The sequence below is a fragment of the Myxine glutinosa genome, chromosome 13, assembly GCF_964187855.1.
Source record: "Myxine glutinosa chromosome 13, kmMyxGlut1.1, whole genome shotgun sequence".
Taxonomy (NCBI): Eukaryota; Metazoa; Chordata; class Myxini; order Myxiniformes; family Myxinidae; genus Myxine; species Myxine glutinosa.
In genome coordinates, this window is record NC_136273.1 from 99,161,858 (window position 1) to 99,178,752 (window position 16,895).

At 45.8% G+C, this 16,895-nt stretch overlaps 1 protein-coding gene across 1 annotated transcript in view; it reads right to left on the minus strand.

Moving 5' to 3' along the window:
* The window catches only part of LOC137438412 (tenascin-R-like), a 112,845-nt gene that overhangs the window by 39,824 nt on the left and 56,126 nt on the right, over positions 1-16,895 (minus strand). The window contains exons 6-9 of the mRNA XM_078767823.1: positions 11,714-11,977; positions 10,788-11,054; positions 8,283-8,681; positions 6,289-6,411 (exon numbers count right to left, since the gene is read on the minus strand). Of these exons, the coding sequence (XP_078623949.1) occupies positions 6,289-6,411; positions 8,283-8,681; positions 10,788-11,054; positions 11,714-11,977 (1,053 nt within the window). The remainder of the gene's footprint in view (positions 1-6,288; positions 6,412-8,282; positions 8,682-10,787; positions 11,055-11,713; positions 11,978-16,895) is intronic.

Consider the following 16,895-nt stretch of genomic DNA (forward strand, 5'->3'; position numbering starts at 1 on the left):
GGAAAATTGCATGCTTGGTCAAGGTCGTCCAGGTAGCTCATCTGGCAGAGCACTGGTACGGTTTTCCAGAAGACCTGGTTTCGATTCCTGGTTTGGGCATGTAATTTTCCACATATATCAATTTCATTATTTATAATCCTGTTCATTAATGTAAATATAAAGTGGTTGCATATTGCATCCAACATAAAAAAGGATTACCTCTGTTATAAAACAGCGCAATCGCAAACAAATTCTCACCACTCATTTTGATATCCAATGGGCCTGGTGTCTTTACTTTGCTAGCGATTTCAGTCCGTGTCTTTATCACAAAGAATGAACAACTTAAGCAAAAAAAGCAATTGTTTATAATGGTTCCTGTACTTTGTGAAATACTGTCATGTCTAACAAGCGAGAGCTTTAATTTGGAGAGTGAAAGGAAACTTAAATATCATTCAAATACAAAAAGGGAAATAACAAAGACAAGTCAGGAGACGACGATGGTTCATGAGCGAGCGGTATTCAATGACAAAGGACGGACTATAACCAAAACAGGCCCGGACAGGCCAGGCCTGGAAATGTCAAAACGAAGGTTACTGACTGTTACATATTTAGGTGAATGTATGTAAATTACCATTCAGGTTGCTTATCCGTGTGTATTATATTAAGGGTTGTTGTGATGGGAGGGTCAGGAGCCCTTCGGAGCCAGTGGCCGGAAACGGAAGTGGCCGGAAACGGAAGAAGAAAAAGACACGAGGGGAAAAAAAGGACGGTGCGTCTTCTTCCTCGCCCCGCGACGACGAGAAGGTGGAATCGACCTTACGCTGCGCGGAAAACGCGCCGTTGCGAAACGTCTGGCGAGAGGAGTTACCTGGGCGGTAAATACCTTTTGACACGTCCAGTCACCGTGAGTTCGTGCACGAAACCAAGCGTCCGGGACAGTTTGCCCCGTCTACAAAGACGCGTACGGGTCCGCACGTTGGGCCTCGCTCGCGTCGAAAGCCGCGCTGGGTTTTGCCCCGTCTACAAAGACGCGTACGGGTCCGCACTTGGGGCCTCGCGCACGTTGGACGCCGCGCTGGGTTTGCCCCGTGGCTTGGCAAGGAGGTGCGCTGCAGCCGCGGCCCCAGTCCGAGACGGCACGTTTAGAGCACGTCCGCCCGGGGCTCGTTCAACCGCCCGTGTGCGGAGAGGAGAGACATTGACCACGGAGGGAGTCAGGAGTGGGGCTCACGTGAGGAATGTATAAGATTAAGATGGCCATCTTAGAGTTTGTGTAGATGAGTTCACATGGTTGTAATATTGATTGTGCCTGGTTGTGTATTGTTGATTGCTCGGGGAAAATCTCCGTGGTTGTGTCTTTGAAAGTGTTTGGTATCATTACCATTGGAAATATATACTTGCACATCAGTTGTCGCCTGGGTGAAATTCCTATGGATTGCGTGGCGAATGCGCCTATATAATACTATTTGCTGGCGAAGGTCCTCTCACGGTCCGGGGGTCACCGAGACCTGGTATGCACTGAGGGGACCACGTAACAGAATTGGGGGCTCGTCCAAATTACGATTTGCGGTTTCGCAATTGGGTCTACGTCCGGGATCTAAAAGTGTAGAAAATAATAAAATAATAATATTTTTGGTAATTAAAATTTATTAATTAATTATTAATTGGTAATATTTTTTTTTGAGAAATTGGGGAAAGTCTTGGGGTGAAGGTTAACAGGTGTTAACGATAGGCACCATGGCGTTTGTGGCACAGAACTTTGGGGTAACCCCGAGTGAGGCACAGTTCCGAGCATTGCTAAAGTCGGATCTCTTGAAATTGGCCAAACATTTTAACTTGGAGGTCCGAACTAATTTGAGGAAGGCAGAGTTGCAGGCCACGGTGATACAATCTATGGTGGGATTAGGAACATGGGACGAGTTAGCCTGGGAGTGGCTACCCGAAGAGCCAGAAGACGTGGAGCTCCGGAAACTGGAGTTGCAATTACGGAGCCAGGAACGGATCAAAGAAGAAGAAAGGAAAGCAGAAAAGGAAAGAGCAGAAGAAGAAAGGAAAGCAGAAAAGGAAAGAGCAGAAGAAGAAAGGAAAGCAGAAAAGGAAAGAGCAGAAGAAGAAAGGAAAGCAGAAAAGGAAAGAGCAGAAGAAGAAAGGAAAGCAGAGGAGAGGAGAGAAGAGAAGCAAGCAGAGGAAAGGAGAGTGGAACGAGAACTCCAGGAAAGGTTAAAAGAAGAAGAAAGGAAAGCAGAAGCGAGGAGGGAAGAGAAACAAGCAGAGGAAAGGAGAGTGGAAAGAGAACTCCAGGAAAGAAGAGAAAAGGAACAAGCAGAGGAAAGGAGAGCTGCAAGGGACCTCGAAGCAGAGGAGAGAAAAGCGGAAAGGGAATTAAAGGAACGTGACATGGAGCTTCAACAAGAAATCAAAGTCAAGGAGCTGGAGTTAATGAGAGAACGGGGAGGGGCACCACCCTTGCTGACGGGGTCGACACCTAACCAGAAAACCTGGGATGTGGGCAGACATGTGAGGCTGGTTCCACCGTTCAGTGAAAAAGAAGTCGCGAAATTTTTTCCACACTTTGAGAAAGTGGCTCGACAATTAAACTGGCCGGAGGAGGCATGGACCATACTCGTGCAAAGTGTGCTGGTGGGGAAAGCTCAGGAAATTTATTCGGCGCTACCAATGGACCAATGTGCAGATTATGAGGTACTGAAGAAGCACATCCTCAAAGCCTATGAGTTGGTTCCGGAAGCTTACAGGCAAAAATTCAGGAAGGCCAGGAAGAGGGAGAGTGAGACCCATGTGGAGTTTGCCAGAGTGAAAGAAAACATGTTTGATCGGTGGTGTGAGTCAAAAGGAGTCGGGAAAGACTTCGAAACATTGCGGGACTTGATCCTGGTGGAGGAATTCCAGCAGTGTGTCCACGAGGACATCAAAGTGTACCTGCAGGAAAAGAAAGTACCGAAGTTGTGGGACGCAGCCACCATGGCAGATGATTATGCCTTAACCCACCGAATAGGGGTCCACGAACCTAACTCCTCGCCTAGATCTCCGCAGGGGAGGTGGGGAACAGCAGGTGCGGAGAACGACCATACATGGCGGCGGCCTCGAGAGGATTATGGGGACAACTATGATACCCCACCGGTTCGAAATCGGAGGGATGAGGGCCCAAGACAAACTTATAGTTCGGGGGGCCCGAGGCAGACCACGAGTTTTTCCTCCGGGCCTACTTGCGCTTTTTGCAAGAAACCTGGACACTTGATGTCCAGTTGTTACCGCAGGAAAAGCGAAGACCCAGAGCGGAGTCCGACTACTACGACTCCAAACGCAATGGCCATTGTGAGAAATCGCCATCAAAAGGGTTACCAACCCTTTATTTCAGAGGGGTTTGTGTCACGGGATGGAGCCTCGACTAACCGGAAACCGGTTAGGATATTGAGGGACACAGGGGCACATCAATCTTTAATGCTTGAAGGCATTTTGCCATGGTCCGAGGAGACGGCAACGGGGGATAGTGTTCGTTTACAGGGGATCGGGGGCGGTGTTAGTGCTCCCCTTCATGTCATCCATTTGGAGTCTGATTTGGTGTCAGGACCGGTCACCGTCGGTTTACAAGCCACGCTTCCTGTAGAGGGTGTATCTGTGGTTATTGGGAATGATTTGGCCGGGGGTCAAGTTTATGGTAACCTGAGGGTTGGTAAAGAGCCCAGCAGGGAAAATAACGCCACACCAGCTCGGGATGGCGACAAAAGTGCCAAGTTATTTGTAGGGGGACTGAACTTCAAAACAGAGGAAGAAGTTCTGACCTCTGTCTTCAACAGATATGGGCCGCTGGTGGAAGTGCGGTTGGTAAGAGACTGGGAAACGCAACAGTCAAGAGGGTTCGGCTTTGTCACGTTTGCCAGCACAAAAGACGCCAGAGAGGCAGAGAAGAATTGGAATGGCAAGGATTTGGAGGGTCGGACCATAACAGTAGGGAAGGCATTTCGTAGGCGTCGAGAGGTCTACAGGAGAGGACAACTGGGCGGTAGTTTTGGTGGTGGCCGAGAAGGAGACCGCTATTCATGGGACTACAGGGACCAGTGGTCCCACCATAATTATTAGGGAAGTTCTGAAAAGTTGAAGCACTGAAGGCGGCGGAGCCGCCGAGCCAAGATTCCTACACGAATTAACCGTGAACGCCGTTCCTAAAGGCGTCCAGGCAGGGAACTTTATGCACGGACTAACCGTGAACTCCACGTTCCTCAAGGCGCCCATGTAGAGAACTTTCCTGCACGGACTAACCGTGAACTCCGCGTTCCTAAAGGCATCCATGTAGTGAATACTCGGCTTGGCCTCCCGGAAAAAGTGCTATCGAGTTGCCTAACTTTGGATCTTGGATCAACCCCTTAACCTTCATTCCCAAGAAACTGACGGTCAAAGTCAGAGGGTCATGAGAGGGAGTTTGATTTGGCAGGGACAATGTCGTTGTTGGTACTTAGTCCAGAGGGAGTAATCTGGAGGGTTGAGTGATCTGGTTTGTTTCTCCAAATTGGCCGGCAAAGAAAGTTTTCGCTGGGTTCAAACTTTCTTTCTTGAAGGGGGGGAGTGTTACATATTTAGGTGAATGTATGTAAATTACCATTCAGGTTGCTTATCCGTGTGTATTATATTAAGGGTTGTTGTGATGGGAGGGTCAGGAGCCCTTCGGAGCCAGTGGCCGGAAACGGAAGTGGCCGGAAACGGAAGAAGAAAAAGACACGAGGGGAAAAAAAGGACGGTGCGTCTTCTTCCTCGCCCCGCGACGACGAGAAGGTGGAATCGACCTTACGCTGCGCGGAAAACGCGCCGTTGCGAAACGTCTGGCGAGAGGAGTTACCTGGGCGGTAAATACCTTTTGACACGTCCAGTCACCGTGAGTTCGTGCACGAAACCAAGCGTCCGGGACAGTTTGCCCCGTCTACAAAGACGCGTACGGGTCCGCACGTTGGGCCTCGCTCGCGTCGAAAGCCGCGCTGGGTTTTGCCCCGTCTACAAAGACGCGTACGGGTCCGCACTTGGGGCCTCGCGCACGTTGGACGCCGCGCTGGGTTTGCCCCGTGGCTTGGCAAGGAGGTGCGCTGCAGCCGCGGCCCCAGTCCGAGACGGCACGTTTAGAGCACGTCCGCCCGGGGCTCGTTCAACCGCCCGTGTGCGGAGAGGAGAGACATTGACCACGGAGGGAGTCAGGAGTGGGGCTCACGTGAGGAATGTATAAGATTAAGATGGCCATCTTAGAGTTTGTGTAGATGAGTTCACATGGTTGTAATATTGATTGTGCCTGGTTGTGTATTGTTGATTGCTCGGGGAAAATCTCCGTGGTTGTGTCTTTGAAAGTGTTTGGTATCATTACCATTGGAAATATATACTTGCACATCAGTTGTCGCCTGGGTGAAATTCCTATGGATTGCGTGGCGAATGCGCCTATATAATACTATTTGCTGGCGAAGGTCCTCTCACGGTCCGGGGGTCACCGAGACCTGGTATGCACTGAGGGGACCACGTAACACTGACCTTGAAATGAGATAGACAATAATGTATAATCAGTTATGAGGTTAGTTAGCTACACAACACCGAAAATTCAGTTCGATTCCAACAACTTTGACCTTTGTGACCTTCAAAGGTCAAAGGTCGAAGATTCTGAAATTTGTTGGAAAACTTGTATTTCATGATGCATGTGATAATATAAGATCATGTACGACATTTCACCCTATCAGGAAGCGAACAATGTAATAAAACCATCAAAAATCGACTTTTCTAAATTTCGTGACCTTGTGACATTGACCTTGGGGCGAAAATGAAAAAAATCGAGCTGCGTGGGGCTAGACACATGACATTGGCCTAACCAAATACCGAAACCCCTGCCAGATTCCACCAACTCCCTCGGAGAAGATGTAGCTTGAACTCGATTACCCCCTAAAATACATATTTTTTGGGCGTGGCTCCGCCCACAATGGGCGCAATAAGCCCACTCTAGGCAGGACACAACTAGATCATGATATCAATCTCCAACCCAAGTTTCATCAAGATCGAATGATATCACCGGGTAGTTATGCTGCAGACAGACAGACAGACAGACGCACACCCATGACGAATATAGTGGTCACTGTTTGATAACTCGTGAACCAAAAATGAAATACTATGAACACCAGCAATCACAAGCAACAGGTATATATAGCTTGTTGCTGTCAACAACATTGTACTGTACATCTTATGTAGATAATAATTAAAGTAAAAATAACATTTTGCAAATATATAATACTGCTATTGTTTTCTATTTGTGTGATTACCAATTACCTTTTTTGGAATTTCTAAGAGAAACAGCAGAAGTTTTATGGAACCGCTTCGGAAGGACAGATCTACGTCTCCGCTCCTGATCCAAAAATATGCTTCTTTGTGACAGCGGAAGTGTTGTCTGATCTATAGGGAAACAAGAGGGGAAAGTGATGATGTTAGAATTAAACACAAGACATCGATTTATACCTTTTGCTTGAAATCAACACATTATTTTATGAGAGCATTTATGCATTTAAAACAAGACTGGAAGTCTAACAGCGGCGTAGCCGGGCTTGTAAAATATTATAAACCACAAACACGTATGATTAGCTTTTTAAACAGTTGCTAATTCTGTTTATAACATTAAACAAAGAAATTTGGAGGAATCCTGACATCCATGAGGTAAGTTTTACTTACAGAACTGAGCGAAGATCTACTGTAATCTATATACCTCACAACAATTGGGTAAATAACATGCTATCAAAAACCCGAGGAGAATTCCTTACTTCCGCGGTTTTAGTCTGTACACTGCTTATCATTGAATCATGAACCATACACCACTTCAATCCATCTACTTTGCATTCACGACATTGGGATTAAAGTGTTATAGTCATATTTACTGTTATTATTATTACTATTACGAAAACGATACCACTGAAACGGTACACGACTGTATTAAGAAACCTGGGCTTAATTTGTCCGGAGTGGCCCGAAGGGTAGGCATAACGCCTAAGGCCTATACGTACCGTATTGTTGGAAGAGACGTAACGCCGATGCTTTCGATATTTGATGGTCATTTTAACAATCGGTTTGTTTGTGTTTCACACTGAATGAAAAACGTAAAGGTAGAGCATGGTGATTGTGATATATGACAGGTTCGACAATATGTTCGGCCTGACCGAAATTGGAATCAAAATGCCGGAGTGTGGAGAGTCAGCCACCATACCACCGTAATGATATCAGACGTAATCGCATCACCCTGTCATGTGAGCAGATCCTCAGCTCTGATTGGTATACGTTTGAGGGGGCATACATAGACGGCCAAACACTGTTCTAGACGGCTTTGCCCTATGGACTACGCCGGAAAAAGTCAGAATTTCAAACTGTCGACAAATTCTTTATGAACGATGTTGTTAAGTGGTGTATTAATGTTTTGCACAATTTTGAATACTGGCATACCAATGGTTTGCTATAAAATTAATTGTACATCTTATTATAATGGAGCAAACGTATATGATTATGCATGTATGCATGTCTTCTTCTTCTTCAAATATAAATATAAGCGAAAAACACGGTCCGTGAAGCCATTAGGTGCTGAAGCCAAAAGACCCCGACGACTCAAAAGCTCCAAAAGACCCTAGGCTGTGTGACTATATATCTATTAATTACGCACTGTAAAAATGTCGGTTGCATCCTGTCTATTAATTACATATGTCTATTAATTAAGTACTGCTGGAATATACCTTTTGACCCTTTAGAATGCTGAGAGGCCTTTGACCTTTGAAGACCCTTTAAGTCTCCCCATGACCCTTAAGACCACCAAGACCCCAGAAGACCCAAAATACCCTTAAATACCCCAAAGACTCCAAAGACCCGTAAAAACCCCGAAGACCCAAAATACCCCAAAGACCAAAAATACCCTGAAGACCCAAAATACCCCAAAGAACAAAAGACCCTTAAAACCCCAGAGGACACAAAAGACCCAAAAGACCAGCTTGGACCCTTGACCATTTAGAGCTTTACACCACCTGGACCTTTTATGATTACAAATAAATATTATCACCAATCTTACAAATAAATTTGTACAAAAGAATTGTTTGTATTATTATTGGTGTAAATCATGACAACACAGCAACTCATGTAGTCAGGTCATTAACCTCAGTTAAAACAAGCCCATGCCTCTGGAGCGACGACATGTGGTGAGGGAAGCATCGCGAGCCGATCCTCGCTGGTGTATATATATATCATAGTCGGGCATGTTAACTGTAATATAAATGATAAGACATTTTCAATACCTGTTGTAATTTTCGTGGTGATCGAGTTGCTCAGTTTTCCATCCTTCAACCCCACTACTGTAATGTTGTACGAAGTGGCTTCCTTGAGTGTCTTGAGGTTGACCGAAGTTGTGTTCCCAAACAGCAACATTTCTTCCACCTCTCCAGTACGGACAGTCTTTATTTTCAATAAAAAGTGTTCAAATGTAGACTGATCTGCATCCCAGGACAAAGTAAGCCCTGCTGGATCAAAGTCCGAGATATTAAGTGACTTGATGTAATTATTCGTGCTGTCGAGATCAGGATTTTCACGTTTGGAAATTGGTGCGCTTTTGCACCCAGCACGTTTCGGTGTTGTCGTCTCTGTTGGCTTTCCCATAAAGGCGTCTCCATGACACAATGTTAATATCTTCTTTGAAGCTGCCACAGAAAAAAGTGTTCTGTTATCATTTTTAATAACACAAAGAATCCAAAAGAGTTGTACAAACAAGCCAGCCTATGTACCCAAAAGGTAACATATACACTTTTCCTGTAGGTTTGTAAAAAGCCTCTTGGAGCCAAGGGACAACCACTTCAATGGGACAAGTGTGGTCGGGTAAAGCTCGAGAGAAAGTTAAACATTCCTCAACTTGTCTGTACTTTTTGATTTTCAACAATTAAAAGTCCATTCGACCGTAAATAAGCCTTGTATCTTGTTGAATGTCCTGCCTCCCTTTAAACTCAAGCCTCTCGCACGATGGAGGGATTTGTCCAGCTGCATGCAGGACAATATGCATCCACGTCACTTGGGCATTACCCAAGAATCACCTGAGATTATTATTTTACCGATCGTGTTCAAATGAGTTGGGGTAACTAATTTGACTGATAAAATGAACACACCTTGGATTAGTTTGTCCAGGTGAACCCTAGGCCATTGTTCAAGCTCACCGGAAATTTGGGAAATATGATGATCACTGGTGATCCATATATCTACAGGTCTTCTTCTCTTCCTCTTCCCTTTATAAGGGTGAGGTCCGATGGCACCAAGCTTCTGCCCACCTTGACCACGATACTCCTCCACTCCCGTCTGTCCTCAGGCCAACACTCTCCATTCTCCAACCACCCCCACCTTACTGATATCCATCCTCACACAATCTTCCCATGTCAATCTCAGTCTTCCTCTTTTCCTCCTATCTTGTTCCCTCAACCTATCTGCTATCTTTGCCGTTCTCTCTTCCTCCATCCGCACCACATGACCAGCCCATTTCAGCCTGGCTTTTTACCAACCTTCGCCCCATCCCTCAGTCCATCCATCTTCCTTCTATCGACCCTCTTCACTCTCACAATCCTCATCACCCAGACCTCCTCATCCAGACCAAGTTCTCGCAGACCTGCAACCTCTGTAGTTGTCTCGCTGCAAGTACCACCATATTGAGACTGTAGAGGTAGGCTGGCTCCACAAAGGGTACCATCACTTTCCCTTTCAATTTCCATAATAGGTTTCTGTTTGCCATTACTCCCTCTGCCCTCCTCCATGCATTTGCACCCACCTGAATTCTCCTCTGCACCTCTGCTTCGGACTTACCATCCCCGGACACTGTTCCACCCAGATATGTAAACCTATTCCCTTGTCTGATCTCCTTCCCCTCCAACATGATATTCATTTATTTTCTCTGCTGCCCAACCCTAATCACCTCAGTCTTCTCCATGCTCCTCTTCAGCCCATGGATCCAAAATGTCTCCTTCCACTCCTCCAGTACTTCCTACATCTCCCACCAACTCTCCATGACAACAGCCAGATCGTCTCCATACGACATCCTCCCCAGAATAGTTTTCATGTTTATCTTCCTGCTTACCAGCTCCATCACCATGATAAACATGGGTGGGCTGAAGCACCCCCATGCATCTCCATGTTGCCATCACCATCTCTCTTGGGGCAGTGTCGTAGGCCTTCACCAAATCCAAAATTCCCAATGCCATTTCACCTTGTACCTCCAACCTCTTCTCCACCAGCTGTCTCAGCGTGAACATCCCATCCGTAGTCCCCCCTACCCTTTCTAAACCCCTGATGTTCTTCTCCGATCTCCATCTCCTCACTCTTACTTATCCTCCAATCCAGAATATAATATAAAGGTGTGAACCATAATTGCTCTTCATGAAAATTTCAAATGTATGGACATAATATAATATTTTTTCATCATTTGCAGTTTAAAAAAATAAATTGTTAACTATGTTAAAAAACAGTTACCGGAACTCAATTGTCAGTTCATCCTGACGTAAAAGGGTGGGGGTAGTTATATGTGTGGAAATTCTGGATAAATTTTCAGAAGTGTTTTTGGAATGACCATGGTAAATAAGACAAGGTGATGCTAAAATATTAATAATAAATATTAAGGTCTCACGTAAGTCAATTTTAGAATCCTCAGTGAAAAATTCAAATATGCTAATGGTGGAACTCTGATAAATCATGCTCCTCTTAAACAATATGTAATTTATGGCCCAGATAGTAATGTCTCGATGTGCTACATGCAATGGAACACTACGCACCTGTACTGACCAATCCTGCGAGTGGCGTGGAAGACGACAGACCATTTTTAGTGACCACATTCACGATGTATTCCATTTCTGGTTGCAGTTTAGACAGAACAGCATAATTATGCTGACCATCCACAATAACACGTTTTATTGCTCCGAAAAATTTTGGCATGTAGGAAACAACAAAGGCAGCTGGAAGTGGCGTGCGCATGTCCCAGGAGACAACAAGGCTCGTTGGTGTTATATCTGAGAAACGCAGTGCCGTCGCAGGTGGACAACCTGTGCAAAAAATCAGTGACAAATGAAATAAAATTAAACACAAAATAAACAAGAAAGAGCAACAAGAGATTGCAAACCCTCGCCAGGATGCGTTTCCAGTGGGTTTTTAAGGCTTTTGTGTTAAAACAAATATGGCGATCGAACCACGTGACCGATGACGTCATCATATTTTTTTCTCCACCAATTTATCCCTAGAATATGCTCAAGAAATTTCATCTTGATCGGATGAATTTTTGTACATGTCGAATTATGACGTCATAATGGAGGCACCTATGACATTACCATTAACAGAGGTTATTCCACATGGAGAGTTCCTTACAATGAGCAATATCTCAATTTTTTCTAATCAGTGCTTTCCGAGATATAGAGATGCAAAGCTTTTCGGTTTTTACAATATGGCGGCCGAACCACGTGACCTATGACGTCATAATTATCCTTAAAAAATTGTATAGGTGGAGTTGCACCTACGGTGAAAATTTTCTGTCAATCGGACCAACGGTTGCAGAGAAAATCATATTTATTCTGTGCGGACAAACAGACAGACAGAGAGACAACAGACAGACAAACGGATTCAAATGCAATACCCTCTCCTCAGGCGAGGGTAATAATGTACTTTAGAAGAATGTCAAAGTGAAGTTTGAAATATTAACACAACTTGCCTGTTTTTGCATTTGTTATGAGGTCAGTGCTGCGTGCACTCCCTTTCTCTGCCCACAGAACAAAGAGGTATTCCGTTCCATAGCTCAGGTTTCTCACAGTTACAGAATCAATATCAGATGACAGAATCATCTTTTGGGGTTGATCAGAATTTTTGCTGTAAGATATCACGTAGTGATCAAAAGTCGCACTCGGACGTGTCCAGGTCAAAGTCACTGCTCGATCAGTAGCTTTCACCACAAACACGTCTCTTGGTCCCTCAATATCTGAAACAAAGATAAAGTTGGCATCGTTATATTTATTATACATGCACATGCATTGATATGTATACACGACAGTATAGAGTTGTCCATAACTCAATAAAGTACTGCTCTCCCACATGGACTGCAATGGCACTGCAGCATTTCATCTGTCAATCCTGAATTATGTGGAATCTAAAGCTCCCAACATCATTGGCATCTTCTCTGATTAGGCTGATGTCTGATGCTCTCACATTGCAGAAATGTACGTCTGTCTGTTTTATAAACCAACTCTCTTCCCGTCTAGCACTCTCTGCTCTCTCTCTCTCACTCTCTCTCTCTCTCTGTCTACAGACCCTCCTCACTTCCTCCTGGATGACCTCATTATTTGTAGTAACACCCCCCTGGTTAAAATCCTAAAATCCAGGCTCACCACCTGCATCCACTCATTTGGTCATCATTTATCCTGTTTGTGGAACTCCCTTGTGGTGACAGTTCAAATGCACTCCACTCCAGGGCTTCAACGCAGCTAATACACCACATCCACCGCCACACCAATCAATGATTATTTTATTCATCATTCAATGAATTCATACATATATTCATCATCTATCTATCTATAATTCCAGTAATCTCTGTACGTTTGTACGTTTGTACGTTTGTCTGTCTGTGACCGCTGTTTCTCGACAACCACGGGTCCGATATACTTTTAACTTGCCAGGTATATTGCTGGGGACCCGAGGATGTGCCTTTTCAAGGTTTCATATTAATCGGACAATTACTTACCGAGCTATGTCCAAAAAACGATTCAACCAATCAGAGAGCAGCGAACGATTGCGTGTGCCGAACGTGGCGGGCACACTCTGCCTCGGATGGCACATTTGAGAGCGTATTCATTTATTTCACGTTTGCAAACTATGTTGGCGTTAAACTATGTTTTACAACTAATAAAAACGAATTTGCGATTCATTCGCTTTCCTGCGCGTTTGTGTACGCGATGGCGATTTCTTTACCAAACTCCGGAAGCCGTTCGCTTTGGACCGAACCATTGCATGTAAATAGAGGGGGGGGATTGTCACCACTCGCAAGCCGTTCGCTTTGGACCAAACCATTTCATGTAAATAGAGGGGGGGGATATAATTTTAGATATATATATATAGTACGGGCATGCCCTAGTATATATAAAGTAGAGTTGGCCTCTATCTATGATCTCTAAGATCTCGAGAACCCGTGGACGGATTTGCGAGCGGAAAGTACTGTTCGACTCGGGATGGTCCCAGGAATGTCACGGAGACATAAACATTTAAAAAATTTCGGGTTTTAAAATTAGCGTATTATTAGCACTAGCAGAAGAGAGAGGGATTCGAAGGGAGGGAGCGCAGCGCTTCTAGCGCTTCTGACTACAGCACACCTTAAAATTAAAAAAACTTCGGGTCTACAATCTCTAAGATCTCGAGAACCCGTGGACGGATTTGCGAGCGGAAAGTACTGTTCGACTCGGGATGGTCCCAGGAATGTCACGGAGACATAAACATTTAAAAAATTTCGGGTTTTAAAATTAGCGTATTATTAGCACTAGCAGAAGAGAGAGGGATTCGAAGGGAGGGAGCGCAGCGCTTCTAGCGCTTCTGACTACAGCACACCTTAAAATTAAAAAAACTTCGGGTCTACAATCTCTAAGATCTCGAGAACCCGTGGACGGATTTGCGAGCGGAAAGTACTGTTCGACTCGGGATGGTCCCAGGAATGTCACGGAGACATAAACATTTAAAAAATTTCGGGTTTTAAAATTAGCGTAGCAGAAGCATTGCCGGCGCAGAAGCGGCAGAAGAGAGAGGGATTCGAAGGGAGGGAGCGCAGCGCTTCTAGCGCTTCTGACTACAGCACACCTTAAAATTAAAAAAACTTCGGGTTTTAAAATTAGTGTGTTACGCGTAATTAGCGCTAGCAGAAGAGGGAGGGAATCTAAGGGAGGGAGCGCAGTGCTCCCTCCAGCGCTTCTGTTAGCGTAATTAGCGTATTTCGGAACGTTAACCACAGACTAACGTCTACCGTCTACAACACCACTACCGTCTACCGGACCGCCTGCAACCCCACTTCCATTAACCAGCCCGCCGGCAACCCCACTACCGTCTACCAGGCCACCTACAACACCGGTAACAGGTGAGTTAACAATATTAACTTACAAAATATGTTAAGTGTTCAAGTTTTTGTAAATTTGCATCATTTAACAAGCCGCAATTTTACATTGTCAATTATACCACCCAACCCCACTACAACACCAGTGTTTGATCTCTGCAGCCATGATGATTTCGCCAAGACACTCAAGTACCATGAGGTGCCACAGTACTACACCTGGGATAAGTCAAGCAAGAAGTGGACCAGGCGCAAGCAAGGAGGCGTGGTTGTTAGAGGAGATTTTACTGTCCACGAAGTTTCAGCTATTGGCCGCATGTACAGCATCAGTCCACGGCAAGGCGACTGCTACTACGTTCGCCTCCTTCTGACTGACATATGTGGTCCCACTTCCTTCAATGCCCTGAGAAGTGTAGATGGTCAAGAATTGTCCTTCCGTGAAGCATGCCTGGCAAGAGGACTCTTGGAAAATGACCAGCATCTTCACCTTGCTATGGAGGAAGCAGGAATCAGCCAGTCAGCATCAAACCTCAGGAGCCTATTGGCCATCATTCTCACCAGCTGCTTCCCCAGCAATCCACGTGCACTCTGGGAGGACTTTCGTAACCTGCTATCCGAAGACTACCTATTCCAGCACCGTCGCCATATTGGTAATGTTGCGGCTTGCTACAATGATGAGGTTTACAACCTGGCACTCTGCGCACTTGAGGACAAGGTGTTGCTGATGGGTGGCAGTGTTCTCAGTTCGTATGACTTCCCAATACCACAGAGGGGCACAGATGAGAGGCTCGCAAGGGAGTACTTCAGAGAGGTAGATTATGACCAAGATCAGTTGACAATTCAGGCCAATGATCTCCTTGAACAGCTGACTGATGACCAGCGTGATGTCTACAATGCAGTCCTTCAACTGGTCGAACAAGGTAGCGTCAACAGTGGCATGAGGCACAGTAACATAATCTTCTTGGATGCGCCAGGTGGCACAGGCAAGAGTTTCGTCATCAATGCCATCCTCAAACATATCCGATCCCAAGGAAAGATCGCCCTTGCAACTGCATCCAGTGGCATTGCTGCAACACTGCTCCAGGGTGGGCGGACACTACACAGCACATTCAAAATTCCACTTGACGCCCACACCAAGGAGCAAGCAACATGTGGCATCAAGCGTGGCACAGCCTTGGCCAGGGTCATAAACGATGCAGCTGTCATCATTGTGGACGAAGCACCAATGACCCACAAATCAGCGTATGAAGCTGTAGACCGCACTTTACAGGACATAACAGGCGTGCACAGACCCATGGGAGGCATACCCACGCTGCTCTGTGGAGATTTCCGCCAGATCTTGCCTGTGGTCAAGAGGGGCACAAGGGCCAACATTGTGAATGCCAGTCTAAAAACTTCCGACCTCTGGCGTCATGTGACTGTCAAACACCTAACAAGGAACATGCGAACGCATTTGTCTGGGGATCAAGGGGCAGCTGACTTTTCCAAAATGCTCCTGGAAGTTGGCAATGGACAGATCCCATTAACAGCTGCACCAGACACCATCACAATCCCTACTGGGCTGGGGAAGGTTGTGAAGACATTGGAGGAGCTCAAGGCTGATGTGTACCCATGTTTGGTTGCCAATGCTCACAATCATGAGTGGCTGGCTGAGCGAGCAATTCTCTCTCCTCTGAACACCAATGTGAGTAAGCACAATACCTGGCTCATGTCTGAGTTTCCTGGTGAGGAGAGAAGGTACAAGTCTGTTGACAGTGCCATCTGTGATGATGAGGCAGTCACCTACCCCGTTGAACTGCTCAACTCCATTGAGCTGTCAGGAATGCCGCCACACATTCTGATTCTCAAGATCGGTGTCCCAATCATGATACTCCGAAACATGGAGCCACCAAAGACCACCAATGGCACTCGCTGCTTTGTCACCCGCCTTCATGCCAATGTTATCGAGGCCACCATTTCCTGTGGGCCATACAAAAGTGAAGTCATCCTTCTGCCCAGAATACCACTTATGCCATCAGATTCAGAGCTGCCTTTCCAGTTTCGTCGCCTCCAGTTTCCATGCAAGCCATGTTTTTCTATAACAATCAACAAATCACAAGGTCAGACATTCAAGGCCATTGGAGTGGACCTGTCCGTGCCTTGCTTCACCCATGGTCAGCTGTATGTGGCGGCCTCTCGCACTTCCAGCAAAGAAAAACTTACCATCTTGGCACCCGAAAGTAAAACGCGGAACGTTGTTTACACAGAGGCCCTGTAGAACTGATATATTGACTACAGGAGGTGCCAGGCGTTGCTCGGGAGAGGGCAAGGGAGTATTCTATGTGTCTTTTGCCAGCCCCACTCCATAATTATGGATTGCGATATGTATCAAACCAGCCCGCCGACAGACACCATCTATCGTCTACCAGCCCACCTCCAACCCCACTAACGTCTAGCAGCCAGCCTAGAACACAGCTACTGCCGACAACCTTACTACCGTCTACCAGAACGCCTACAACCCAAATAACAGGTGAGTTAAAAACATTTACTCATTAATGTAAAGTAACCCACTGGCCCAAAGTAACCCACTCCCGTGCAAAGCCGGGTACCTCTATATATATAAAGTAGAGTTGGCCTCTGTGTCTGTATCCTGATCTATGTATGTGTCTATGTATGTATGTGTCTACAATCTCTAAGATCTCGAGAACCCGTGGACGGATTTGCGAGCGGCAAGTACTGTTCGACTCGGGATGGTCCCAGGAATGTCACGGAGACATAAAATTTAAAAAATTTCGGGTTTTAAAATTAGCGTATTACGCATAATTAGCAC